We start from the raw sequence: 27936 nt of genomic DNA, 5'->3' as shown, positions 1-27936 counted from the left end.
AGGGGAGGTGGGGTGAGCCCCAGAAAGCTCACACAGCACAGACACACTTTATTTATATGTGTACATATGTATACAGGTGGCTGTACAGAGCAGAGCCAACAGCCCCCTGGGCTACGGGCCTGGAGGCGTGGGGCAGGGCGCACCTTTTTTGGTCAGGCCTGCTGGGGGTATAGCGTCAGCAGGGCACCGGGAGGTCAGCCCCGCCTCAGGCTTGGTGGCTGGGGCCGAGAGGGAAGCGGGTGGAGCTGGGGGCCCTGCACTGCTGGACCCATTCTTTGTGGAGGCTAGGGAGGGGGCCTGGGGACCTGGGGAGAGTTTGGGGGAGGTGGGCTTGGAGCGAGGCCCGCTCAGCGTGGTCCGCTCCTCCACCACCTCCAGCACCCAGCACTCCCGACCCCGGGGGACCTCAGGTGCCAGAGGTGCCAGGGAGGTGGATTCTTGCAACCCCTTGGAGTCTGCACCAGGAGGCTGGGGCGTCCCGGCCTTGGCCCCGGGACGCACAGGCTCTACGACAATTGGCACCGGGGGTGTGCCCGCCTCACCCGAACTGCTGCGCCTGCCGGTCTCATGTTCCTGCACCGGGCTCAGCGCGGCCTTTGCCACAGCCCTGGCCACCCCACCCGCTCCATCCTCTGTCTGCACGCTCTGGTGCCGTGTGCCGCTGGCATCCCGCTCCAGGGTCCGGCCCCCGGGAGTTGTCGCACGGGGTGGGGTGCAGGCCTCGGCACCCCCGGGGGACTCCTTCTCCTTACTGGACGCCGGCGGCCTCGGGGCGCCCTCGGGCAGCAGCGGGTCCGCGCCCAAGCTCAGGGGCGACTCTTGGCGGCCCAGGCGACGAACGGCGACCTGCCGGGGTGCGCCAGGACCCTCGACGGGGGGCGTCTCGCCGTCAGATTCAGCGAGGCTATGTAGCGCCAGCTCGCCGTGAAAGTCCTTGCGGAAATCCGGGTGGCCGACCTCTAGGCTGTGTTTGCGCAGTGCGCCCTTCTTGTCCGCGCCCAGCGAGGCTCCCAGCTTCTCCGCCGACTGCACGCGTTTGAGGAGAGGCGAGCGCGGGGGCTCTGCACTCTTGGGGCGCGGGCGCACCACCGGCGGCGACGAGTGCAGCTTCGCAGGGAAGCTCTGCGTCGTGTGCGAGCTGCCCACCGTGTGGCCTGGCAGCGGCGGCGGCGACGCCTGTGTCGGGGACGGCGTGTGCGCCAGCGGCGACAGCGGGATGTTGCCAGCCGACTTGCAGCGCGCAGAGCGGTACTGGCGGTGCAATTTCGGCGACAGGCCGTGCAGCGTGCTGGGTCGGATGTGGTGCGACGCCGACGACGCTGGCGAGTTGGGCGTGCTCGAGGCCGGCGAGCTGCTCTGGGAGGAGGCGCCTGCGGACGGGCGAGAGGGGCTGGAGCGCGCGGAGGGCACCGCCAGGGCACAGCCCCGCCACCCTTCGCCGCCTGGCCCGCCGCGCGCAGGCGCAGAGCGTACCTAGGTAGGCGGAGTCGGGCGTGGAGCGGTAGCTGTGGGTAGGCGAGCGTGCAGGCAGCCCGTGCGTGGGCGAGCCCGGGAGGCTGTCGCTGGACGAGAGCGACCGATTCAGCGACGACAGCGAGCGGCTAGTGTGCAGCAGGTTTGACTGCTTTGTGATCTTGCGGAAGAGGGAGCTGCGCTTCTTGCTGGGGGACAAAGAGGGGGCCACCTACCCTTCACCAAATTCCGGGACTCCCGGCTTCTCCCACTTCAGGGCCGCACGACCGCCCACCCTTCCTGGCCCCTCCCTTCCCAGCTGCAACCCACCTATCAGAACCGAAAGAACTTTCCTGGCCGCTGGTCCCATTAGGCTCCTCCCACCTCAGGCTCCACCCATTCCTTCCTGGACGCCCCCACCCCAAGCTAGGAAAACATTCCTCAAGACCAACTTTAAAAAAAACAACAAACAAAAAAACCCCAACTTTTTTCTGGCCCGCCCACCTCTCTAGCTCCTCTGTCTCCAGCTACAGTCCACCTAACAGGGCTGGGAGAAATTCTCCTGACCCAATTTTGTTTAGCTCCTCACTCGAATCCCCCCTCAACGACGCGTCCAAGACAAACTCACTGATCAAAACACGACATTCTCCCGGCCCCGCCCACCTCTCCTAGCTCCTCCTACCTAGAAAGGAAGAAATTACCTCCATTGGCCCAGTCTTGCCTAGCGTGCTCATTTCACCTAGAAATCCCTTCTTCCAGCCCTCCCAGCCGTCTAAATATATCCAACAGGTCAGGACCATCCCCTAGATGGTCTCCGCTTTAGTTGACAAGTGCTGGCGCTGCCCACCTTCCAAGACGCCCCCACAAGGTTTTCTTCCCAACCTAGAAACCTGGCACAGCTTCCTTCCCTGGCTTCTGCCACTTGCCCAGCTCTTCCTTCTCTGTCCTCTTGTTTTTGCCGCATGGCCTCGACCGGCCACTTTTCCTGGCCACTTCCCTCCTCAGGTCCCCACCACCTCCCACCTTAGCCCCGCCCACTGCACACACACACACACACACACACACACGCGCGCGGGTTTCCTCAGCCCGCTGTTTAGAGACCTGCCCACTGCATTTGGCCCCACTCACCTCTCCTGGCCCTCCTTGGCAGAGGGCCGCTTGTTCCTCCTAGCCATTTTGGCTTTGTAGCTGCTGCGCCGGGCAGGGCCAATGCGAATGGAGGTATTTTCGAAGGGTGTTGTAGTCACTGCTACCTTATTGCCACTCTGGGGGTCAGAAAGGGGGAAGTGCTCTGCTGGAGGCTGCTCAAGCAGCTCCAGTTCCCCAAGATCTCTTCACCCTTCCCCCACCCTCCGGGCAGGGTGCTCCCTCCCTTGCACTCACCTTAAGGATCAGCTCGACGACCTCAGGATGCACCATGCCATGCACAGGCTCTCCGTTCACGTGGGTGATGAGGTCACCAGCACAAAGCCCTGCTTCCTGGGCTGGGCCCCCCTCTTCCACGTGCTGGGGACAGGACACCCCGTAGGGGTAGGGTCACAGGATTGGTAACAAAGAAAGCTCCCTGAGCTCCTTGCACCAGACACCTAGCTCTGCGTGCGCAACAATCCTCGTCTACAGTTTGAGCAGTCCCTCATCCCCGGGGTGGGGGGGGGGGGACTTCTCTCCACCCACCCACTCCTCATCTTGGGACATAGACTCCAAGCACGAGCGCTCACCCAGACAATGTGATGAACACTGTAGACATCTGAGTCACCCATGTAGACGCGAATGGCACGCAGCGTGAAGCCATATTTCTTGCCAGAGCGTTGGATGGTGATGGGGGAGCGGAGCCCACTGACAGCCGGTGAGTAGTCCCGGCTGGGTGACGAGTCCCGTGAGGATGGGTTAGAGGAGAGAGATCGTGGGGACATGGGGCTGGCCAGGGGTGAGCTTCCATGGGGGTCCACTGCAGACACAGAGCCATGGTCAGAGATTGGGGCCGACTCAAGACGCATCTCTCCCTGTATCTGCTCCTCCTTCCTCCCAAGTCAAAGTCCCGGGGTTCTCATTGGTCCATCCCGGAGCCAATCATTGTGGACAGGGAAAATACAGTGTTTTCATCGGCCTATCCTGGCACAAATGGAGACAGCCCCTCCCCGGCTATGTGGAACCCAAGGTCACCTGCAGGAATCATGACGGACAAAGCAGTGGCCGAGGCTGACTTGATGACTTTGCCCCCAGTTCGAGAAGGCCTCTTCTCTACTGCGGGGTCTCCTGACAGCTGCTGGTGCCGCGCCCGGCGCAGAACCAGGTCATTGGTGGCCCTAGGGCCTGATGAGTCCCCATCCTTCGAGGGTGGGCAGAGGTCACCTGGGCGTGGGCGGTCAGCTGCAACAGAACAAGTGGGTTAGGGGCCAGTCCAAGGCCACGGACTTCTGCGAGCTGTTCCCTCTGGCTGGAATGCTCTTCCTACTTCTGTCTCTTACTTGTGAGTTTCATGAAAGCAGGTGACATACCCATTTAGCACAGCTCCTGATACACAGAAGTGCTCAAATACATTTGTGGACTCAGAATGGAACACGAGGTGTTCCCCATGTTGATGGGAATCCCAGGCTGGAGTGTGAAGAGTGGGTGAGATCTTGTATAAACAGCACCACGCTCACTGAATGCTCAATATATGGTCACTGGGGAATTGGGGAAGGCGGCGAAGGGGACACTCACTGGCCTCGGGGTCCCCAGCGCTGGGGGTGCCGTCCCCTTGAGCCGCCTCTTTGGCGGCTCGCGCATCCAGCGAGCCTGGGGGGTCGGAGCTGGGCCGGGGAGGCCTGCGCATCCGGGCCTCATCCTCGTCCTCTTGAGGGGCGCTGAAGCGGCTGGGCTCTAACAGTGCAGAGAAACGGCGGCGCGCGCCCAGCGGGGGACTGGCCTCCCCTTCTAGGAAGCTGGCCTCGGAAGCCGAGAAACGCTTGCTGCTGGAAGGGGTGGGGGTGGGGGTGGGGGTGTCAGAGGAGACACGCCCCTTTGGGCCCCGTCCCCAAACCCATTCCGGTCCCTGCTCACATCTCCGGGGAGCCCCCTCTCCAGGTCTTCTCGCGCAGGGTCAGGCCTCCCAGGCCCTCCCGCTTGCCGGCCGCCTTGTCCTCTGGGCCCTTAGCGCTGGGCTCCCGCTTGCCGGGCCCCGCTGCCGCCACGGGGGTCTTGGGCTCGTGCTGCGACAGTTGCTCCATACTGCTATACACCTGCAAGGGCAGACGCTGGGTGGTGGGAGGCAGGTCCGGCCCCAGGTCCCGCCTTCGCTCTCGGACCAATGCGCTTCCCGCTGCCGGACCCGCCCAAACTACGCTCCACCTGCCCACGGCCGGGCTCCGCCCAGTTCTGGGGAGTACCCCGGCCACCTACAACTCAGTTCAGGCCCCGCTCCACGGCTAGGCCCTGACCCGCCCGTGCCCTCAAGAATCTGTTCTTGCCCCACCTTCCTAGGCTTCACACAAATATGTCTACTCTCGTCCAGGCGAGGCCTGCACCCCCTTCCGCTCTTTCCCCAGGCGAGATCTTGCCCGGCCTTGCCGCGCCCCCACTGCGCATCCTCCCGGGCCCCAGGTCCTGACCCCGCCCCATTCAGAACTAGCCCAGCCCCACCGTGGGCTTCCTTTCGACAACTGTCCGGGTTCCCGTTCGATTCCACTGGAGGCCACGGGGCAGTCCCAAGACCCCCATGCTGCCGCCCCCGAAAGCCTTATCGCTCCCGGATCTCTTACCCCCTCAGTGGCTTCCCCGGCTCGAGACCTGGGTCCCCACCACCATTGGCCCCCGCCCCCCGGGTCTCACCCACCCCTAGCCCAGCCTCGGCCCACCTTGCTGAAGCGCGGCGAGCAAGAGGAGAACTGGCGTATTTCCACGGGCTCCTCTTCTGTGGTGTCGTCCTCATCATAGGAATTCACGTGATGATACCTGTCTGAGCGGGCTGAGGATTGGGGGGTGGGCCATAACCGCAGGCAAGGGTCCACTCCTCAGATCAGACACAACCCCCACACCCCGCCGGAACAGGCCTGCAGGCCTCTGCCCCACTCCCCGGTCGGACTCAGGCCCCTCCCCCAAGCTGGGGCCCAGCCCCACTCTCAGAGGCTCCAGAGAAGCCAACCTCCAGATCCCACCTTCAACCCCGGGCCCTACCTCATTCTGGGTCCTAGCACCCCCCACTGGACCGGCCCCGGAGCAGGCCCAACTTGAGAACTCCTCCCACTCCAGGACCCATCCCTACCCCGGCCTCTTTTCTTGCCCTCTTCTCAGGCTGAGCCCCACCTCTACGCCGGGCCAAGCCTCCCAGCAATGCACACCCCCACCACAACCTCAGCCCTCTCGTCTGGGAGGTCCTCCAGCCAGCTGGGGTCCCCGCCCAGGCTCTCTCACCTCACCGGATCCCGCCCCCTGTCCCTGCTCACTGTCGAAGTAGCTGGTGTCATCCTCGGACTCCAGGTGCGGGATGAACTCGGCCTTCTGCCTCAGCAGTCCTGTCCAGTCCAGGTCTCGAAAGAAACTGTGCTGCTTCACCTCAAAGGCACCACCTGGGGAGGGAGCAGGTGGAGTGGGGAGGGGAGGGGGTCCCGGAGGGGCTGAAGGCCAGCCCAGCAGACAGCCCCAGACCGCGGCCCTGGGAGTCCTGCTCTCTGACAGCGGCCCCCCGCCCTCAGTGTCTCTGAAAAGCAGACCCCTCACCTGCCCCAAGCCGGACCAGGGGGTTGGTCTGCAGGAGGCTGGATATCAGGAGCTGGGCATCCGAGGGCAGGGCCTCGTCCCCCTCTGGCCACAGGATGTCATCTGCAGAAAAGGCGGGCCTGGGGGTCACTTTTTGGAGTCTACGAGGCCTTGGGCTGGCCCATGACCCCACGCCCCCACCTGCCCACCACGGAGGCACGCACCGCTGATGACCTGTCCGAAGAGTTCTTCGGGCGTGTCTCCAAAGAAGGGTACGCAGCCCACCAGGAACTCATAGAGAATGATGCCCATGGCCCACCAGTCCACCGGCTTGCCGTAGCCCTGGCGCAGGATGACCTCGGGTGCGATGTACTCTGGGGTCCCACACACCTGGGGGCAGGCCGTCAGCCTGCGCCCTGGCCGCAGGAGGGGCCTCGAGGGAGAGCCGAGCCCCCCACCAGGCCCTGGGCCCCGCGGTTCTGTCGGGTCGCTCCACCCACGGTGACCCCCATGCCCGCACACACACCTGTTTGTCCAGGAACTCCCGGGCGTCCTTCTCAATGTGGCCTTCATACAGGTTGGTGGTGAGGCTCATAAGCCCCATCTTGGAGAGGCCAAAATCCGTGAGCTTGATGTGCCCCATAGAGGTGATGAGTAGGCTGCAATGGGTGGGGGGAGGGGAGGGTCTCAGAAATGAGGCCCAAGTCCACTCCTGGCCCTCCCATGCCACGGCTTCCCGACCAGCAGGGAGGAAGTGATGGGAAGGGCCAAGGCTCACTTGTCAGGCTTGAGGTCGCGGTGAACGATGCCGTAGTTGTGCAAATACTCCAGAGCCAGCACCGTCTCGGCAAAGTACATGCGCGCCATCTCTACAGGCAGCGCCCCAATGTTCTTCAGCAGGGTGGCGCAGTCACCCCCTGTGGGGGAAGGAGTTGGCCCGTGTGAAGAGCGAGGCACCCTCAGCCTAGAGCTGAGCCCTCAACACGCACCATAACATCAAGTCCTCACCTCACATGGCTCCCATTTCACAGCTAAGGAAGACTGAGGCTCAGAGAGGGGCCTCCCTCTCCCCGGATCACATGGGGAGTGCCCTCTACCAGGCTTCTCTCCTCCTCTTAGCCATCCTCAAAGTTAATATGATCAGCTGATTTCACAGGGGAGGGGACTGAGACTCAGAGAGAGGTTGGGTCGCGCAAGGAGTCGATGGTGGAGGATAGATCTGGCCAGTACAAAAGCCTGACTGTTTTGTGTTTTTTTTTTTTTTTCTAAGATTTTCTTTTTAAGTAATTTCTACACCCAACATGGATGGGGCTCGAACTCATGACTCGAAGATCAAAGGTCACATACTCTTCCAACTGAGCCAGCCAGGCACCCCAAGCCTGCCTGCTTATTGACTGAATCTGCAAGCATATGGCTCTTGATCTCCTGGAGTCTGAATCTTGATGGTCTGGGCCTTAAAATGTAGATTCCTGGCCCCCACCAGATTTACTGTAAACAGTATTCGTATTTTGGTCTCCTAAGATCCGTTCCTCCTTCCTGTTACAAAGGCTGGAGTTTCTTCCAGGTGCAGCAGCCAGACCAGCATGTAACCCAAGTTGCTTCAGTGAGTCAGTCCCCGACTGACTTTCCCTTCTATTTTCACAAAGATTGCTGATCTCATAGAATGTAAACTGGGATCGGCTGGATAGCAACTCTGCTACATCAGAGCCTGTCTAGAGGGAAGTCTACACATGGAAGAACAGGGTCAAGAGACGAAGAGATTCCTGATGACATAGTTTGAGCACCCAGATACAGCCATTCCTGAAGGTGGCATGATTTTTTTTTAATCACAAGTCAACAACTTCCTCCCTCCCTTCCTTCCTTCCTTCCTTCCTTCCTTCCTTCCTTCCTTCCTTCCAGCTTGAGCCAGGTTTAGCTGGGTGTCAGAAAGTGACAAACCAGACTCCCTGAGGGTGGGGCCCAGGAATCTGCATTTGGCCACAACCTCAGGGAATCCTGACACACACTGATGCTGAGAACCAAGTGGAATGACTTCCAAATGAGACTTCGGGGCCGGGCCACACTCAGGGGGCGCAGGACCTTAAACTTGTGCGGTCACCTCCATCTTGGTCTCCTTGCCTCTGCCCTCACTGCAGCAGCTGAATGGATATTTTAAAACATAAATCGGATCACATCCACTCTGCTTAAGACCTCACGGCCAATGTCTGTTGCACCTGGAATGAAATCCAATGCCATTCGGGGCTCTGCAAGGCCCTGCATGCCCGCCCCGTCACCTGTCGATCTCCCCCGCCCCGCCCCGCCCCACCCCTCTCCCCTTGGCTTTGCTCACTTGGCTCCAGCTTCCCTGGCCTCCTCACCGCTCCTCCAAATCCAGACACCTTCTCACTTAAGAGACTTTGTGCTTGGGTTTCCTCTTCCAGGCCCCTGCCTCTTTGAGCCTTATGGTCCCTGATGCCATCCTCGCTATATGAAATCACCTGGCCTCCTCTGTCTTGTTTTGCTTGTTTATTGCCTGTCTGCACAGACCAGAATGTAACCTCCATGGGGGGAGAGGTGTGCCTGTCTGGGTCCCAACCGCCACCAGCGCCTAGTGCAGCATGTGGCATGAGGAAAACGAAGAGGGGACATCTGTTGGGTGAATGGATGGTTGACTAAGGCTTGGGGGCAGCATAGAGACCCTGCGTGTCCTAATAAACACAGGATGTGTGTTTCGGGCAATGGATGAATTAATATTTGGGTGAATATAAGCATGGATGGGTGGATAAGCAGGTGAAAAAATACACTGGTGGCTGGATGGACAGAGAGTAAACAGATGGGTGGATACATGGATGGATAAATTGTGGAAGAACAGAAGGAGAGAGCCAGGTAGGATACGGTGGCTGCTAGAATACAGTTGTGGATGGATCGATAAAAATATGGATGGCAAATGGATGGATGGACAATGAAATAGGTGCATAAATATCGGTGGATAAATGAGTGTCGAATAATGGTGGGTAAATAAATGGATGGGTGAATGAATGGCTCGATGTATAAAAAGACGGATACATGAAAATAGATGTGCAAGGCCAAGAGCGAACCCTAGTATAAACTAGAGACTTCAGTTAATAATCACCTATCCTCGTTGGTTCAATTGTAACAAATGCGCCACAGGAAGACAGCGGGTAAATCATAGAGGAAACTGGGAGGAAAGGGGGTTAGGTGGGAACTCGATGTACTTTCCAGTCAGTTTTTCTGTAAACCTAATATTCTCTAAAACATGAGCTCTAATAATTTTTTAGAATAGATGTAATGGATAACCGATGTATGGATGGGCAAACAGAGGGATAATCAAATGGGTGTATGAATGGGATGGACAGATGGATGGATGGATGGACGGATGGATGGATGGATAGACGGATGGATGACGGATGGGTGGGTGGTGGATGGGTAATTGGATGGATGTACTTATACTGAATGAAACCAAAGCAGATAGATAGATAGACCAATATGTGGCTAGATATAAACAGATGAGATGGATAATCAATGACTGGATAAATAGGTAGATAAACATACAAGTGGAAAGTCAGTCAGGTAACTGAGGCTCCGACAGGCCCCTGAGCAACTGTGACCAGCGTGCATCCCCCCATCTTCCCTGCAGTCCCACGGGCAGCCACACCTTCCACGTATTCCATGACCATGCAGAGGTGGCGCCGGGTCTCAAAGGAGCAGAACATGCCGACCACAAAGGGGTTCTCGGCGAAGGTGAGGATATCCCGCTCCACAAAGGCCTGCTGGATCTGGTTGCGCAAGATCAGGTTCTGTTTGTTTATCTTCTTCATCGCGAAGCGCTGCCTCGTCTCTCGGTGCCGCACCAGGTAGACAGCGCTGCAGGGGGAGAGAGCGAGGACCGGCCATCACCTCCGAGACACCCGGCCTCCGCCACCCTCCCCCCGCCAGAGCCCCGGGTGGCTCACCCGTAGGCACCATTGCTTATGAGCTTGATGGTCTCGAAGTCATTCTCTCCGGGTGGTTTCTTAGCCTTGGTGGTGGCGCTGCGGCCCTGCAGGGGAACAAGGGAGACCACCACCGCCATCATCATAAGACTAGAACTCTTATCATCCCGTTTTACACATGAGGAATCTGCGGCACAGGGAGGGGGTGGACGGATCCTTCGTCAAGTGCCACAGTGAAGGAGTAACAAAGTCAGGACTGGAACCTGATACTGACTCGGAAGCTATATTCCTAACTTTTTTCCACTAGGAAAGAAGCCTACGAAATCATCACTTTCATATACAAAAAGCTACCAGAAATCAATAACAAAAAGCCCACCAATGGAAGAGAAAATACAGACAAGATATGTGAACTACAATTAGAGCTCTTAACCGTATGAAAAGATGCTGAACCTCACATATAGTGGCCGAAGAGCAAATCAAAACTCCCCCAAGATACAATTTTTCACCTAGCAGACTGGCCAAAAGGATCCAAAAAGCTGACACCCTCTGGGTGAAGCTGTGTTGGAAGAGGCACTTTTATGCCTTCCTATCGGGTGTGTAAAATGGTACAACCTCCATGCAAGGTACTCTGGCCTATACAAAGAAGTACACGTGCATGTTCCCTTTGATCCAGTAATTTCATTTTCGAATTATTGCTACAGATATGCATGTGAAAAATTACGTATGTATCAGCTCGCTCATTGCAAGATTGGAAACAACCCATATGTTCATCTTTAGGAAACCGGTTAAATAAACACATGAGAGGCATCTGCGTAAAGGAATACTGTGCCACTGTTAAACAGAAAGGAATCGCTCAGTACACTGATTCAGTATTTTATTAAGTGGGGGAAAAAAGCAAGGAGCAAAATGTACTTTAAGTTTTTTGGCAAAATAGAGCTATCTAATCGTATTTAGGGGGTGCTCAGTAGCACATATACTAATATTTGGGGGGGGATATAGGTCAATGGGGGGACAAGAGTGGGTGTAAGATATTTCTCTGTACACCTTTTGTGAAAGTTATGTTTATTTTTCTTTGGGACAAAGAGATTTATCCCGGAAGTATTTCCCAAAAATGTGTGACATGCAAATGTTAAATTTGTATGCTCCTAAGAACGTAGTCTAAAAACATCTGACCCAAAACTTGACAGAATTACAGGAAGAAATTGCTCAAAACAAGGATTTAACACATATTTCTCAGAAACGATTAGATTAACCAGGCAAAAAAAAAAAAGAAGAAGAAGAAGAAAAGAATAGGGACGTGGAAGGTTTGAATCACTCAATTGACAAGTTTGATTGAATGAAATAGGTAGAATCCTACAAACAACAATTAAAGATAAATACCTTTTTAGAGTTTTAGAGTTTTGAGTGATGTCATTCCATTACCTATTCAAAAAATTAAACAAATGGCATGCATAGTGAGATTCTGTTCAATATATATATAAAGGAAAGATGTGCATGTGTGATGTGTGTGAATTCATAGACACAACTTGAAACAAAGGTTACGAATTCAAATGCCTTAAGGGGCCAGGCAGGCGGGGGGGGGGGGGGGCGGGCAGGGGGGGCACCATGCATGACTGGGGGGGCAAGTGCCCCATATCCTAGGGGCAAGCGCCCCCACTTAGGGCCAGCTGGCTCCACCACGGTGTTATCAGAACTTCCAATTTTTCAAAAGAAGGCCCAAACCCAGATTGTGAGTCAAGATCTTCTCATCTCTAGATTTCGCTGCAATTTGAAAAAACAGAAACAAACAAACAGAGCAGTGCCGAGTCCAGAGAAAGCTGGCAGTCTCACAGAAGGAACATCTGTCAAAGCGTGGCTGGCTTAGAGGTGGGATCACGGCAGTTTTCACTATGTTAAGTGGCTAATGCAGAGACATCCAACCGACTCAAAACCCCACGCGGGGTTCCTCACGATCCATATGACCAGCACTTCTGCTCCTGGCTGTGTACCCAAAAGGACTGAAACGGTTATACACACATGTCCATGGCAGCACTTTCACTCTCAGACAGCAGCCAAAAGACGGGAACAACCCCAATGTCCACCAAGAGACAAAGGATAAACAAATGCAGAAGACTCATCCAATGGAATACGATTCAGCCATAAAAAGGAACCAAGCACTGATTCATGTCGCGACATGGATAGACCTTGAAAACATTGTGCCTGGGCACAAAAGGCCACAGAGTGAAAGTCAATTTATATGAAATATCCAGAAATATATATGAAATACACATTGAGGCCAACTATGAAATTTACATGAAATATCCAGAATGGGCAAATCTATAGTGTCCCAATTCAGAGGTTGCCAGGAGGGTGGGGGGGGGGGGGGAGGGGTGGGCAGGGAGAGTGGGAAGTAACTGCTAGAAGTGAGGGTTAGGGTTAGGGTTATACCTTATTGTGAATATACTAAAACCCACTGAATTGTTCATTTTGAAATGAATGCTTAAGGGGAGCCTGGGTGGCTCAGTCGGTTAAGCATCCGACTTCAGCTCGGGTCACGATCTCGCGGTCCGTGAGTTCAAGCCCCGCGTCGGGCTCTGGGCTGATGGCTCAGAGCCTAGAGCCTGCTTCCGATTCTGTGTCTCCCTCTCTCTCTGCCCCTCCCCCGTTCATGCTCTGTCTCTGTCTCAAAAATAAATAAACATTAAAAAAATTTAAAAAAAATAAATAAATAATAAAAATAAAAAAAATAAAATGAGTGCTTCAAATGGTACGCTTTAGGTACCATGCGTACATGGTTGGATTATGTATATTTTACCATGAAAAGAGAAAAGGCCCACGGAGGAATGGCATGGCGATGATTTAACCCAGTTCACAGATGGGGAAACTGAGGCTTGGACCAGGGACCAAGAGATCCACCCAGCCTGAGGACACAGAGCCAGGAGGTGAGCCCTGGCCTGTCCTGCCGGAACCAGAGTGCTGACCGCTGGCCCTCTTGGCCTCACCTCAGAGAGGTCGTCCTGCTCCGGTGTGTTGGAACCACCGCTGTCCTGTTCCTCCAGGTGTACCACGTCTAGGAAGGGGCTGAGTGTGAGCGGAGGCTGGGGTCTGGGTGGGTTCACCCCAGCCCCCTGCACCCACCAGCCAGCACCTGGAAAGGGGTCACGGGTGAGGCCCAGCTGGCGGATGATGTAGCGGGGGATGTCAGTCTTGACAAGGTGGCCTTCCTTGGCGTGGCCCTCCGCTGCCTCCAGCAAGTGGTAGAACTCCTCAGGGTTGAATTCCTGGGGCAGGGCAGCAGCAGGCTCAGGGTGGGCTCCAACCCTCCCCCAACCCCTACCCGCCCCCCCCCCCACGCCCAGTCCCCTCACCAGGCACTCCAGAAGCCTCGCGGGGCGCGAGATGATGATGAGCAGCTTCTTGACCAGCTGGGTGACGAAGGCAACCTCCATGCTCTCTGAGCGTTCATAGGCCTGGGGCGGCGGGCACAGTGGGGGTAGGTTTCACAGGTGCCCGGCTTCAGCCAGGCCCCTCTCCCCACCCCACTGGGTACACACTGTTGCTGTTGTCCCATTTTACAGGTGAGAAAACTGAGGCTCGGGCCACACGGTAAAAAAGAATGACAATGATGGTAGCCAATGTTGTCCTAAAACCTTCTCTCATTCATCTTCAAAACAGCCTATGCTCCAGGCCAAGTTAGAATCCCTCCACCCCGGGCATGCTTTCCCCTCTGGTCCCTGTGTGGCTACCTGATCCGTGTCTAAAGTCGCACCCCACCTCCTGGCTGTGCCCTCAATCATCATTAATGACCGTACTCTGCTTTTCCTGTTTTCTATCCCATGAATACCTTTCTACCAGGCCATATGTTAATTTCTCTATCGTGTCTATCAAGGCCAAGACTAGGGTGAGGCAGTGAGGCACCTCACCCTGAAGCCAAAAATCTCAGTCTTCAAGGTAACTAAGATTTTAATGCAGTATGTGAGAAAAGCATGCAAAAAAAAAAAAAATCCATGATAAGCAAAATAACAAAATTTAAGGGAGGATAGGATCTATTAGGGTTGTCCTGAGCCACACTGGAGCTTGAAGCAAAAGGGAGGAAGTGTGTGGGAATCTGTACATGGTTTCTCAGTGATTAACAGCTTTAATAAAAATATTGTTGATGATTAAAACCAGAAAAGTAAAATTCTAACAAATTCTGGTTTGATTATAAATAAAATACTCGAAATAATGTTAAGTTTTAATATACCCACTTTTCAATTTTTCCAATAATTACTTTAATATCCTGGGGGGGGGGGGAGAGAAGATTAAATACTTGTCTCATCCCAGTCCCAGCCCTGATGCTTTTTATTTATCTTCTGACTCTCCTTATTAGAATGTCAGCTTCCTGAGGGCAGGGACTTTTGTTTGTTTTATTTCCAGGGAATTCTCCAGCTTCTAGGCCAGTGGGAGGCCTGGAACAGGTGCTTAATAAATATTTGTGGAATTAATGAATGAGCAAATTCCCTTTTTACAGCAGAAGGACTGAGGCACAGAGAGGTTAAGTGACTTGGCAAAGGCTCCACAGTAAGTGATGAGCTGGATGTGAATCTGGGCCGTTTGGTCTGTGCTCTCAACTCCTACGAATCTAGTGGCAGAATCCAGACTCAAACCAGATCTGATGATGAATCCCATAAGTCAACGTACTGCCCTTCAGGTCGGAGTGGGCGCCTAGAGCCCGAAGCCCCGTATTCTGGTCTTTGTGCCCTTATCCAACGTCATTCCCTGAAGACAGTACAGTCACTTGGCTTCTGCGCTCCTAGAATTTCCCAGATTGTCTTCTCACCTCAGGGCCTTTGCATGTGCTGTTCACCCTGCTCGGCACACATTCCCCCCAGCACTTCTCGTAACTGTCACTTCCTCATTATTCTTGTCCCAACTTCAATGTCACCTCCTCTGGGGAGGCCTTCTGGACCTAACAAGGGAGTCCTTGACACTCCACCTGATTGCCCTGTTCTATTTGCTTCAGAGCCCTAAACATCAGGTGAAATCACCAAATACCTTGATCTGTTTCCATGTTTCCTATCCACCTTCCACATTAGAATATCAGCCCCAAGAGGGCAGGGATATTTCTCTAGTTTGTTCACTGTTGGGTTCCCACTGCCCCAGCACACAGTAGTTGCTTAATAAATGCTACCCATTGTCATTGAGTTAAGTGGGGGTATCATCTTGTTTACTTTCATTCATTCATCCATGGAACCAAAATTTATTAATCACCTACTGTGTGCAGGACACCGTGCCAGGCATCAGGGCCGCAGCAATGAACAGACAACCTCATCATCCACCCGTGGGACTGACATTTGAGCAAGTGAGACAAAAAATAAGATAAAGAAAAATACACAGGAGGACGGAAGGAGCTAAGTGCTAAGGAGAAAACTAAAGAGACAAGAGACGGTGGGTCGTGGGTTTGACATTTTAAATAAGGGGGTCTAGACGCCACCTGAGATGCTGATATTTGAGTAAAGACCTGAAGGTGAGGGAGGTTAAGTCCCTGCCTCCCCCACCACTCCAGACGAGCACCACGTCCTTGCACTGGGGACCACGTCTTTCTCTCCCACCCCTGAAGTTCCATGGCGGCGCCCGGCACGTGGTAGGCGCCCTCTGAACGGAAGTGGGGTGAAAGAAGGCGTCGGGCCTGACCGAGCCAGCGCCCCCCGAAACACACACACTCACATCCTGCAGCAGCTTCTCCAGGTTCTCCTGCAACTCATAGAAGTACACGGTGGTGATGAGGCCGTCGCGGGACTTGGTCAGGCAGTCCCGGGCCAGCTCGATGATCTGGTGGTGGATGAAGCTGAGCACGCCGTCGGCCAGCGGCAGCACGCTGTCAGGTTCGTAGGCACGGGCGAAGTCGCGCAGCTTCTCCTCCATCTGCGCGGTGGCCTGCGAGGGGGACAGAGGGCCGGGGTGCCGGCGCGGGGCTGCGCCCGGAGGCTGTGGCCGCCGGGAGCCTGCGCTGCGCGCGCCGGCCACCAGGGGGCGCGCGGAGCTAAGGCGAGCGAGGGCTCCCGCCGCCCGGGCCTCCCCGCGGCCGCCCCCCGCCCCGCCTCACCTTCGGGAACCTCTCCTTGTAGACATGGTTCATCATCACGATCTCGTTGTCGTAGGAAGAGGGGGAGCGCCCGGGGCTGCGGGGAGAAAAGCCCATCCTGTGTAGCCCCCAACCTCCGAAAGCAGCCAGGTGTTAGATCCCACCCCCGCTCCCCCGTAAAACTTCACCCATCGTGCTGTAACCCGTTTAATCGCTTGGGCAGAGGTCTCACAGTACACAACCCCCCCCCCCCCCGCCAGACCATCAACTTGGGGTGGAGGGAGGTTATCTACCCACCTGAGGCTCCGCGAGCGGGGCCGCACTGCAGGAGAGCGGCGGCCACCATCTTCGTCTGTGATGCTCTCGGTGCTGCCGAAGTGTTTGGAAAGGAAGTGGAGCTCATCCACGGTGGGCTGGTAGGGCAGCTGGTGCAGGCGCTCCTGGGAGGAGCAGGAAGACTGGGGGGAGGAGCGGGGCCGGGGTCAGAGCCACCGCAGTCCCCCCCACAGCTCGCGACCCTGGGCTGGGACTCCTGGGGCTGATGGGCCACTGGGCAGGGTCGGGATCAGGACCTGGTTTATGATCCTTGGATCCCAGGGTCCAGGTTGGGACTCCTGGAGATAGACAGGGGGACAGGGACAGACACGGATGAGAACTGTGACACACACAGATGTGGCCAGTGGGAGCCTGTTAAAGCCTGAATCAAGTCATATCCCTCCTCTGTTCAGAACGCTCTGTGGCTCCCACCTTACTCAGTATGGACCCTGAAGTCCTCCTCAAGACCCACAACATCCTGCAAGATCTGGTCCTGTCTCCCTGCCATCACCTCCGCCCACTCTCCCCATCAGTTACTCGGTCCAGCTGCGACAGGCCTCCTGGATGGTCCTTGAACAAGCCAGGCACACTCCTGCCTCAGGGCCTTTGCATTGAGGGGCCTATGCTCCCTCTGTCAGGAGCATATCACTACAGATCACTTTACATCTTTGCTTAAATGTCATCCCTGTGGGTGACATTCACCCCTCTGAACACACATCCCTCACCCCCTATCCCTGCCTTATCTTGTTTCTTTTTGCTGTATTTATCTCCTGACTTACTATATCGTTATTATTAATTTTTATTGCTGCCTGCTCCTTGAGGGCAGAGACTTGGCTCTCCTTGGTCCCGAGTCAGGGTCTAGCACGCAGTCGGGCAAACACAGACCCGCACATATCAGTGGAGAAACACAAAGATATCCACTTGATTCTGCAGGCAGAAGGGTCTTTTGAAACGTTACATCACTCACTCCCCATCCCACCAGTATCTATTAAAATAATTTTTTCAATGCACATAACATATGATCTACAGAACCACGATGTCAAATAGCTCAGGCTGAAATTTTAGTAAAATTTAATCTAAAGCAAAAAAAAAAAAAAAAAAAAGCCTTTGTATGGCTTCCCATCACATTTAGAATAAGATCCACCGCCCTGCCCTGGCTGAGAAGCCCCAGCATGACCAGGGTCACTGCCTACCTCACCCTCGTACCTCCACTTCCATCCCAAAGCTCCAGCCAGTTGAGGTTATTTTCAACTTTCAAATGCAACAAGTTCCCTGTTGCCTTTGGGAGTTTGCACATGCTGTTCCCTGGTCCTCTTCGTGAAACACCCCTCCTTTCCTTCCTCCACCTGCCAAACTCCTACTGATCCTTTGTCTTGGCTTCAATTCCACCTCTTCCAGGAAGCCTTCCTTGACCCTCCCCCCTAGCTGAGTCAGGTGCTCCCTCCTATTATCACCTTACCTGGTGCCACTCCCAAAACAGCTCCAATACCCTGTATTGTAAATATCTTCTTACTGGTCTGTCTCCCCTCATGAGGGCTGCGTGAATCCTTGGATCCTGGCCCACCTTATAGAGCCCACCCACCATATGACAGCCAGTCACATGATAAATGTCTGCTGAACATCATACCAATGGATGGATGAGTGGACCAGAGACTCAGGCAGAAAAGGGGGCAGGTGGAGAGAGACTTTGGGTATTGCGGTGGTTGAGCAAATACACTCTGGGGGAAGAGTGTGCTGGCCCCGGCCAGCTGAGACCCTTGGCAAGTGGTTCGACCCGTGAGCCTTAATACCATTATCTGTAAGATAAGTCGGCGATAGGCAGGACCCCCAAGAAGATATGCTGAGGGTGGAGAACAGGGCTTTCAAGGGGACCTGTAACTTGCCAATAGATGGACGGGTGATACCTTGGAAAACTAGAGAAACCCAAAACCCTCATTAAGGCCAGCGCAACTGCCGGCCTGGGTGAGGGCTCCCGCCCACTCGCCCACCTGCCGACTCACCGAGACGGTGGAACTGGGTGTGTTGGTGCCATAGCCGGACGAAGGAAGTGAAGCCAGAGACCAACGGCGTCCGTCCGCCCTGGAACCCAGCCAAGATGCTCAGAGGCTGCTAGGCCCCACTGGTTTCCCCCTCCCCGTCCTCAGGGTGTGAGGGAAGCTACTGGCTGCCACTAGGGTAGGGGCTGGGGGTATATCTGTGCTCTACGATTCCGAAAGGCCCTCAGAGCCACAGAGGTAAGGAGGAAGTCTTTCAGCCGGGCACCAGGGACCTGGAGCAAAGATCAGGAATCCCCAAAGCTGCCCCCATGATAAAGTGCTCAGACTGAGGCCACTTGAGCCTTCTTGGAGAAGAAGGGCCCCTCTTTTTCAAATACACACGCTGCCACATCCTCCTACGTCGGCTCACTCACACACAGATACCGTTGCTCCCCCGGCCACACCCGCTAGTGTTAGTGTGACTCGTGTGGTTGAGATCACACACGGACAATCATACACCTTCACGCATGACTCCTCAACACGGACACACACACAACCCCTGACCCGTACACGGGCCCCAATCGCACGCTTCCCTACACGAACACACCATCACGCCTGCACACACACACGTACCCGCGCACACACACGAACACGTACACGTAGAGATGGAGCACTTCTACTCTGCCACGTTCGCAGACACATTCGAGAACGCTCACGCACTCAGTCACACGTTCAAACTCCCACGCAGCCACACATTCATTCACACTCCCACCAGATTGCACACTCACATGGAAACGTACTTGGAAGGGCATGCTCTCTCACGCATTCACACACATTTACAAATGCACAGGGATACCTTCGCACACGCTCACACTTGCACGCTGATGCACGCCCCCGTGGGCATATGTGTGGGCAGGGCCGCCTCACACGACCACAGTCTCACAAGCCTACATTCACACATCCACATCAGCACAAAGATTGCATATCACAGGGACACACACTCCCAGGCATTAGCCTCCCTCCAGGGGGCGGGGCCCTCCTAGCCCACCCACCATGCAAGCGACCAGATCAGGTTCCAATCTTAGAGCCCTTTTCTGGCTCCCTAATGCCTTCAGCCGAATCCCGCAGCCAAGGGGATCTCTCCGCAGCCACCCCAGGGAGGCATCCTCTGTCCCCACAGTCCTGCGTGACTTCCACACGACAGCCTTCACCAGTCTTTGCAGTGATCTGCGTTCTCTGGCCCGCCACCCCAACTCAACCCCGAGGACAAAGACTGTCATTCACCCCTTATGCTCAGTTCCCAGCTCGCACCACGTGTTCAGACAACGTTTTTAGAATGAATAAAGTTCGAAGAAAAAGAATCCCGCCCAAACAGCCTGGTGACTCCCAGAAGTTTCTCCAAAACGCATCGGAGGAATCTCTCTGCCTCCCCCAATTTCGCCAAAGGCCCCAAGAAAATTCATTAGTGACATTCTAGAAACCCTCAAAGATCCCCGTAGGGAAACCTATGACTGCTCCTCTCGGGCCCTGGAGAAATAGCTCTAGGTGCCCTTCCTCACATTGGAGACCAAAGTCCCTCAATGGGCATCTTGCAGTCTGCGCTTGCGCACTTCATCTCCGTTCCCTGTCCTGTTGCTATGGAAACGCCCGGCCTGGAGCTAGAGGCTGGGGAGACTGAGACCCTGGGCTCAGAGCGCACGCGCTTTCGCTCCGCGGCAAAGGAAGTCCCACTCCCCCTTTGATTCCGAATAGGCGGTTGGCCCCGCCTTCTCATAGGCCCCGCCCCTAAGGCCTGGCGCTTATTCCCGCTGGGACTCTGGGGCACTCTGCGGGTCCCTCAGGCCCCGTCTCAGGTGCAATTAGGAGGGGAACAGATGGAGGCCCAGACGGTGGTTGGGGAGGGTCCGGCCAGGGTTCTAGGGCCCCGGGGAGAGGGACTCACCTTCGGGAGGAGGCAAACGAGAAGTGGGCGGGGGTGTTGGGGGAGAAGTTGCGGGGGCTGTCCAGGGGACTGCTACCTGTAGCGGAAAGAGGGGGATCTTAAAGCTTGGTATGGGAGGCAATCCCACCAGGCCGTTCAATCCCCAAAGCGCGTTGCCAACAGCAGCCCTTCCCCTGTTTAGTCTCGTCCCACCCACGTATGAGTGGACCACGCCCCCTTAGCTGTAGCCCTGCCTCTCTAGACTGTTTTGGTTATGGAGTCAGCCCAGCTCCCCATCAGGCCGATTCTGTCTACATCTGAGATGGCCCCGCCCTTCAGGTACGGTACCTCCCCTCAACCCCACCCTCTTCACAGTCTTGCTCCGCCTGGGCCTCCGCCCACAAAGGCCCCTTCAGCCGATTGACCACTGCCACACAAGATGGTCCCGCCCTTTGCCCAATCTGGGTCCTCCTCTGTTCAGTCTCCGCCCAATCCTGCGGCACGGACACGCCCCTACCCCGTAGCCACGCCTCCTCTAGTCTGGTCCGCACCCACCACCTGTCTCACCCAGGTGTCCAGGCAGTGGGGAGTGGGGTCGCGGCAACGTGGGCGAAGTGCTGGTCAGGATGAGGCTTTTCCGGTTACTGGTGCGGCAGCTGCGGGGAAGGCGAGGCAAGGGGACCGGGCCGGGCCGCAGCCCAGTGAGTTTGTGAACCCAACCAGCCAGCCACCTTCCCATCTCAGATCCCCGCCTGTCTCCCATCTGTGTGCGCTTGGAGGTGCCCCCAGAGGATTGCTCAGAGGAGGAGGTGATGGAGGCCTAGGCAGGGCTGCGTATGGGAAGGGATGTGCGTGTGGCACGTGTGTGCAAAATTACCTGTGTGGATCATGTGTGACCATGGGAGGCACGGCGTCAGTCATGGAATGATAGGAGCGTATATTGTCTTGGGGGCTGTGCGTGACATCCTCTGTGTGTATCCACGTGTGGCGCCCAGTGTGTGAGTTCAGCACTGGGTTGGGTTTACCTTATGTGATAGGACCTGTACCTTTTGCGTCTGTGTGAAACAGTGTGCCATGCCACTTGCCCATGACTAGATGTGCCATTGTGTGTTAGAGCGCGTGCGTGCATGATTTTTGCTACATGTGTCTATGTCTTTGTGAGGCATTCTAAGTCTGTGTGATACCCTGCCCTTGTGTATGTGTGTGACATTCCCCATGTGTGTCCACGGGTGGCATCTACTGTGTGTGAGTTTCATACCCTGTGAGCCTGCCACCATGTGTGACATTCCCTAGATGAGTCTTCTCTATGATGCGGTATGATACTGTGTATCTCTCCGTCTCTGCGAGATTCCCTGTGTCATTTATTCTGGCATCTGTGTAACACCGCATGTGATAAGCTTAGGTGATATCATGTGCTGTGGCATTCTTGGGTGCATAGATGTCATTGCCATACATGTGTCTATGTGCGTCCTGGATGCCATAATCGTGTGTGTGTATCGTCATGCATGTGACATCTTCCTAGATGTACATACACAGCACTGTACCTGTTGGGCTGTTCATCTGTGTGTGACGCTGGGGGTGCCCCCGTGTGTCTGGGTGGGCATGACTCTGACCTACGGCCACTGTATGCGTGATGGCTCCAGGGTGTATCTGGGCCACTAGGGCTGTAATGTGTTCATGTGTGTGACATCATGTCCTACGTGACGCTCTGTGTCACTATTTTCCGGCTGAGGCTGTGTTCTTGGTGGGGGGTAGTTTGTGCTATGATAAAGCCCCCCCCTTTCCTTCTGCCCCTCAGGATCCCAGATTGTGAAGAGGGAGCCCCCAGCCCCTCCATTCCCCTCACCCCCTGCCACAGTGACTGAGCACATTAGCGAGGCCAAGAACACGCGGCATGGGGGCGGGGGGGGAGGCCAGGCTGCGGCTATTGTTCCGAGGGTGCCAAGTCCCCCACCCTCCCCTTCTTCCCCTACCCCCACTGGGTTGCCGGAGCCCGCAGCGCCAGCAGACAAAGGCGCCGCAACACCCACCCCCCCCCCAACAACCGGCGCAGCCTCCTCCCCCCTGCAGCGGTCCTCGCCGGCGCACAGTGCCCCCAGTCTCGGCCCACACTGTCCCCCAATTCAGCCCCATCCCCTGCAGAAGGCGCCGCACGGGCACCTCTGGCGCAGCTGGACGGGGTGCAGCATCCCGGGCCCCGCCCTGCGGCAGCGGCCGGAGGGGCGGCTTTAGTGGGGAGGGCCGGGTCAGGGTCTGAGGGATGGGGTTCTACCTCTTGGTGCGACGGAACATACTGCCGCCAGGGAAGGAGGGCATCGAGAAATTGGAAAGCGCTGTCCAGAGGGAGTCAGACATGACCCGGCGGCGGCGACATGGTGGCAGGTGCGGCAGTGGCGGCGGCGGCGCGGGGAGCTAGCGCGCGGGGCGGAGGCTGGAGCCGCAGCGGGCAGGGGAGGGCGGGGGAAGGGAGGGCCGTGCCGCTGCCGCCCGCCAGGAGGGGGCGCTGCTGCTCACCAGCGCTCCAGGCCCCGCCCGCGCGCGCGCGCCTGGCGCCCCCACCCGGACTCGAAAAGGGGCGGCCGGCCCTGCGCATCTCTCCCCAAGGCTCACCTGCTGCTTTTCCGGGGCAGAGGCAAATCCTTCTAGAAGGCAAGGGGGCAAAAGGATAGAGGTCAGAGTGGACCAGCAGCTGCTGCCTGCAAGCCCTGTCACCCCCTGGAGCGGCAAAAGTTGGGCGGGACAAGCTACTCATCAGCATCCTCACCCACACCTACGTTATGCACGGAGGGCGGGGCTCTTTGGGGGGGAGGGTACCAGAGTGATTTCTCTCCCGACCCCAGACACCAGCAGAGCCCAATGTAGGACTCCTGAGTTGTCACCTCCATGTGTGTGTGTGCAAATAAACAGGAGCCTATGTGGAAAATATTTCTTGAGCACTTGCTGTATGCCAGGCCCTGTGCTAGGCACTGGGGACACAGCAGCAAATGAGGAAAAAACCTCCTGCCCTTTTGGGACTAGCATATAAAGCAGGGAAGCAGACAATAAACAAATTAACACAGAAGTAAACAAGATAATTTTAAACAGTAATAAGTGTCATGAATAAAATTAAGGTGATATGATGCAAAATGGCTAGGAGGAGGACACAATAGTCAGAGAGGGCTGCTCTGGGGAAGTGACTTTTAAGATAGTTATTGAAAAAATAAGAGCCAGCCATGGAAGAATCTATGGAGAGAGCATTCCAGGCAGAAGGAACTGCCAAGGCCCAGAGACAGGAATGAACTTGGTATGTTCAAGCGTGAAAGTTGAATGAATAAATGACTCCACACCCCAAGGGTTCTACCCCGCTCGCAGACAGATTCAGTGTTGGGGGTGGGATAGTTAGGGTCACTCAAAACTGAAATTTGCAATGGGAATCAGACAATGGCCAAGTGGTCTTTTTTGATAATGGTAATGATAACAATTGCTAACTATTAACTTTATGTGTCCAGACCACAAGAAGGTTGTGTTCTGTTTGTCAAGCACTCAGGAAGCCACTATAGGGATTAAAAGTTATGGAAGTCTGTGCCCTCTTCCCAGGAAAGCATCGGGCAGAAGGAGTGCCACCTTCCAGCCAGTTCAGTGTCCACAGGCCAAAGTGAATAAAGGAGGCTGGGTAGAGCTGCAGATGGAAGATTCTGGTGAGAGTTTCAAAAGCCTTTTGGTATGGACTCTAACCAGGGGAAAATGAGTTATGTTCTAGATCCTTTCTAGGATCTCTGAAAGCAGAAAGCCCTGGGTTCAAAGCTCAGATTTGCCTCTTATAACCTTGGCAAATGACCTTCCAACACTCCAATGACCTTATAACCTTGGCAAATGACCTTCCAAAGAAGGTCCAGCAGACCTTTCAACAGATGACTCTGTGAGATGATTCAGGTGCCTGGCACCTTAGCATGAGGCCTAGCACATAGTAAGCACTCAATAAATATTAGGTCATAGGAGCAGGAGTTATTATGAATGGACATGCTGCTTGACAGAGGATGGGCCAAAGGTACCTCCCACTCCCATGGACAGAGGACAGACATATGGTTGGGGTCAAAGAGAACACTGTCCAGATCTCCAGCCATGCTCCCCTGAGCCACGGGTGACCAGAAATCCATTCCAGGTTTTCCCTCTGTTTTTGCAGGATCAGTTTGAATGAGGAGCAGCTGGGACCAGCCGGCTGGGTGGGACGACCGCAATGGCCCAAGCGAAATCTAGACCTGGATTTTTCGGCCACGGAGGCCAGGATTCCAGATCCGGGTATACTCGGCCTTCGAGGGTGAGCCCCTGGGGACCTTTAAACACCTCCCAAGTAGTCCTCGAACCTAGCCCCATTTGCTAGCGCTCCTAAATATTCGAGAATAGAAGTAAAGGGCAAACTGGAGAAGTAGGGGATTTGGATCCTTGCGTCAGAGTAAACAGACGCCACCTCCATCACTAGCTGCAGAGACGCTCTGCCAAGCAGATTCTGCTTCTCCGAGTGGTTGATGGACGGCGCTGGGGATGGGCTTTCGAACTCAGGATGCTGTTCGTATATACGATCCCAGCTGCACACAATTGGAGGCCCTCGGGAGCTCCGCAGTTGTGGGACAGCTCCTAGGGGGTTGCATCAGTGGGTGGGGGTGTATCCAAGGCAGCGAAGTGGTTAATCCCGCCAGAAAGGAAGAGGTAGGGACAGGACTCCGGCGGGATAGCACAGACTAGGGGTTGCCTCAGGAAGGAACGGTGGGTGAGTGGGAGGATCCCAGGCTGGGGGCGGGGTCTTGAGCGTTGGAAGGCCCGCGTGGCGATGAGCCAATGGGAGTCGGCGCTGGCCCGGAGGGCGGGAACACACCGTCTTGTAGGCTCCGCCCCTTACCGCCCTTTTCCTGGGGACCCGACGGCGCGGACCCAGTCTGGCTGCTTCAGCACCTGCTCTGGCTTTGCCGCCCCTTCCTCCCTTTTCCCACAACCCCTTTTCCCACCCCAGCACTAAAACGGGTGGGAATCCAGGGAAGTTCTCAAGAGCCCAAGGCTCTTAGATGGAGCCATTTGAGCTCTGTTCGAAAGCAAATTAGCTTTCCAACCCAGTTCTGTCTCCAGCATCCTCCAGACACCTGGGAAGTCCCTCCTATCACCTAACTCCGATTTTTCCTGCTGCAGTGACGGATCAGCTTATCTTGGTCTCCAACCTCAGGGATGGTAGGTTAGAGGAGTCTAGAAGTAGACCCTGGATGAGGGTTTGAATCCTCCCCTTCTTTGTCCAAGCCCCAGGCTAGGATGTAGCCTGAGTCTGGAGCCACCTAGGCTTTATCTAAACTCCTCCAGATTATGTGGCGTGGGTCTGGGCTCCAAGGAGGATCAGAAGGACCAGACCCCAGGCAGGCCTTGAGATGAAGCTTTGATCAGTTTCCTCGCTGGGGTCAGTTTAGGGACAACATCGAACCCTCGTATTAACCCTTAGAAACGCAGTAAGAAGATAGTAGAAAAGAACTCTTCTCAGCTTCAGAATCCCCACCCATCTTGAAGGTGGGAGTTCCTGACGCCTGGATTTCCCCACACTCCACAATCCTCAGTGTCCCACTCTGTGCAGTGGACTCACTCCCGCGCCTGCGCAGCCTGGAGACCAGTATCTTCTAAGGCTGCAAGGAGCTAAAAATCGCTCCCGCCCACCCACAAGCTGGGCTGGACTTGAGGATCTCGCGGGGGGGGGGGGGGGGGTAGTGAAGGGAGGAGGAATGAAGAGTGAGGAGGGAGGCTGTCTAGGGTGTCTGTCCAATTAGGGCAGTAGGAAGAATCCTGGTGGCTGGGCAGATGCATGGAGGTCGCAGGGGTTCCCCATGCCTCAGAAAGGGGTTCCTGGGGTGCTGAGGGGCGAGGCTGCAGTATAAACATGTTTACTGCCTCTGCGGCGCCGGTTGCCCCGAGGGGAGCGAGCCCTGGGGCACTAACTTTGCTTTGCGCCCCCTCACCCCCAGATTGGCGCTGAGCCAGGGCGATGACTTCGGTCCCAGCCCCCTCCCCCTCTGGCGGGCCAGGTGCCCCTCAGGCTATCCTCGAGGGGGAGCGCTCGGCTGCACCCCCTCCGTCAGCTCCCTGGAGCCCCGGGCGGCGCCTGAGGGGCGGGGTCGCCAGCGCGGCGGGACGCGCGGCTACCGAGTTCCCCTCTGGTAGCGTCCCGAGGCCGTGGGAGGGGGCGCCCTGGCCGGCCCAGGCGCAAGTTCTCCCGCCCCCTGCCGGGCCCCGCCTCAGGGCTCCGACCCCTTCACCGCCACCCGGGACCGGGGCTGCCGCGTACCTGCAGCCTCCGGCGGCGAATCAGGCCCGAATCGTCCATGGCGGCGGCGGCTTCGGCCCCGGGGAGGGAGGAGGGAGGTGGCGGTAGCGGCGGCGGCGGGAGGAGGGAAGAGGGAGGGAGTGAGAAGCCGCGGGGACCGCGGCGGCGGCGGCGGCGGCGGCGGCGGCGGCGGGTGGGGGGGGTGGCGGGGGCGGAGCAAAGTGGGGCGGACCCGGCGCCGTCACTGCGTCTGGGCGCCCGAGCCCGGCCTCGGCCAAGGCTGCCCGCGCCAGGGGGGGCGGGGGGGAGGGTAGGGGCGGGAGGGGGTAAGCTAGGGAGAAGCTTCCATATGCCCCCAAGGGAGCCAAGCTACGAAGAGACACCTATGAGGAGAGACACTCCAGGAGAGAAACATGCCCATGGAGAGACTTTCAACCCAAGAAACACCCAAGGGAGACAGACATTCTCACTAAGATATATTCCTTATGTGGAACCCTCCCCCCTCCTCGCAGCGACCCCCTCAGGGAGACATTCCCATGGATGGATAGTCTCCACGGGGACGCCCTCTCCAATCAGGAACTCTCCCCTCACCCTGAAAATCATTCCTAAGACAGATGGTCTCTGAGAGGTGACGCTGCCTCTCAGAAGCCCCCTGCTGCCCCCAAGAAGAGACATTTCCGCAGAGAAAAATCCCCACGGGTGAACGTGGGGAGCCTAGTGAAGACACCCCCAACGGAAGACCTCCTAAAACCCATATTCTTTGTGGGAAATTGCCCCACCCACGAGACCTCCACATTCTGAGAAGGTACATTCTTACAGAGTGACATTTACATTGAGGACACCCATCCTCGCGGGAGATGCTCCCAAAGAAAAACATTTTGCATGCCTATAAGCCCCCCTTCCCAACCAGAGCCTCTTCAGGGAGTCCTGCAGCCCCTCTAACGACCCCCTCCCTCACCGTCAGGATTAAGTAGCCAGGCCAGGCTGCGCTATATTTATAGGGGCGATTAGCTGGTAGTTGGGGAGGGGGGCAGCTGAAGCGATTTTCACACACACACACACACACACACACACACACACACACACACCCGCAGTGTTCCTACAGCTGAGACCAAGCCGACTATGCTTCCCAGAGTTGGTGCGGAAAGCGTCGGTGACCTCCCCACTCCAAGTCTAGGCTTTGGGGGGGTAGGGTGGGAAAGGGGCTTCCCAAGGGTCCTGGCCCATAATTGGCCAGGAAGGCCCTGGAGGGCGCGGTCACTGAAGGAAGCGACCCCTGCCGGCCAATGAGGGCGACGGCAAGGCAAGGTCTAGGTCCAGGTGTTCCCCAGACGCTTGTTTCCTCA

The 27936-nt window shown here is 56.2% G+C and overlaps 1 protein-coding gene and 1 long non-coding RNA gene across 5 annotated transcripts; one reads left to right on the top strand and one right to left on the bottom strand.

Annotated features, from left to right (window-relative positions):
* Positions 1-28: 28 nt before the first annotated feature.
* MAST1 (microtubule associated serine/threonine kinase 1) lies at positions 29-26737 on the bottom strand. 4 transcript variants are annotated; one of them, XM_045492106.1, is made up of 27 exons: positions 26612-26737; positions 22927-22958; positions 20884-20972; positions 20338-20413; positions 18420-18498; positions 16402-16562; positions 16126-16201; positions 15747-15956; positions 13409-13510; positions 13189-13321; positions 13043-13110; positions 10083-10168; positions 9785-9993; positions 6908-7046; positions 6656-6788; positions 6354-6519; positions 6151-6252; positions 5877-5999; positions 5289-5398; positions 4495-4673; positions 4156-4406; positions 3616-3822; positions 3171-3400; positions 2836-2958; positions 2581-2717; positions 1474-1661; positions 29-1370 (listed from the first exon to the last, which is right to left on the bottom strand). In XM_045492106.1, the coding sequence occupies exons 1-27, from the start codon at positions 26648-26650 to the stop codon at positions 112-114; spliced, it is 4707 nt and encodes a 1568-aa protein (XP_045348062.1). In that variant the 5' UTR covers positions 26651-26737; the 3' UTR covers positions 29-111. The 4 variants fall into 4 exon arrangements, with proteins under 4 accessions (XP_045348062.1, XP_045348063.1, XP_045348060.1 ...); XM_045492107.1 differs by having other exon boundaries at positions 22927-22955; positions 26612-26732; XM_045492104.1 differs by lacking the exons at positions 22927-22958; positions 26612-26737 and adding an exon at positions 22589-22766.
* LOC123605358 lies at positions 20422-25727 on the top strand. Its single transcript, XR_006715733.1, has 3 exons — positions 20422-20655; positions 24479-24613; positions 25417-25727. It is a non-coding gene; the product is annotated as an uncharacterized LOC123605358 (long non-coding RNA).
* Positions 26738-27936: the final 1199 nt, after the last annotated feature.

Source organism: Leopardus geoffroyi, chromosome A2, assembly GCF_018350155.1.
Source record: "Leopardus geoffroyi isolate Oge1 chromosome A2, O.geoffroyi_Oge1_pat1.0, whole genome shotgun sequence".
Classification (NCBI taxonomy): domain Eukaryota; kingdom Metazoa; phylum Chordata; class Mammalia; order Carnivora; family Felidae; genus Leopardus; species Leopardus geoffroyi.
This window is presented reverse-complemented; position numbering and strand designations above follow the sequence as displayed.

What these genes read in the sequence shown, in the direction of transcription:
- MAST1 (XM_045492104.1), bottom strand. Translation starts at nt 22,671, where the DNA reads ATGTCTGACTCCCTCTGGACAGCGCTTTCCAATTTCTCGATGCCCTCC. An exon ending in AGAGGGGGCTCCCCGGAGAT is followed by an intron (nt 4,407 to 4,494) that starts GTGAGCAGGGAC and finishes CACCCCTTCCAG; the next exon opens with CAGCAAGCGTTTCTCGGCTT. An exon ending in GTCCGTCATGATTCCTGCAG is followed by an intron (nt 3,401 to 3,615) that starts GTGACCTTGGGT and finishes CTGTGTCTGCAG; the next exon opens with TGGACCCCCATGGAAGCTCA.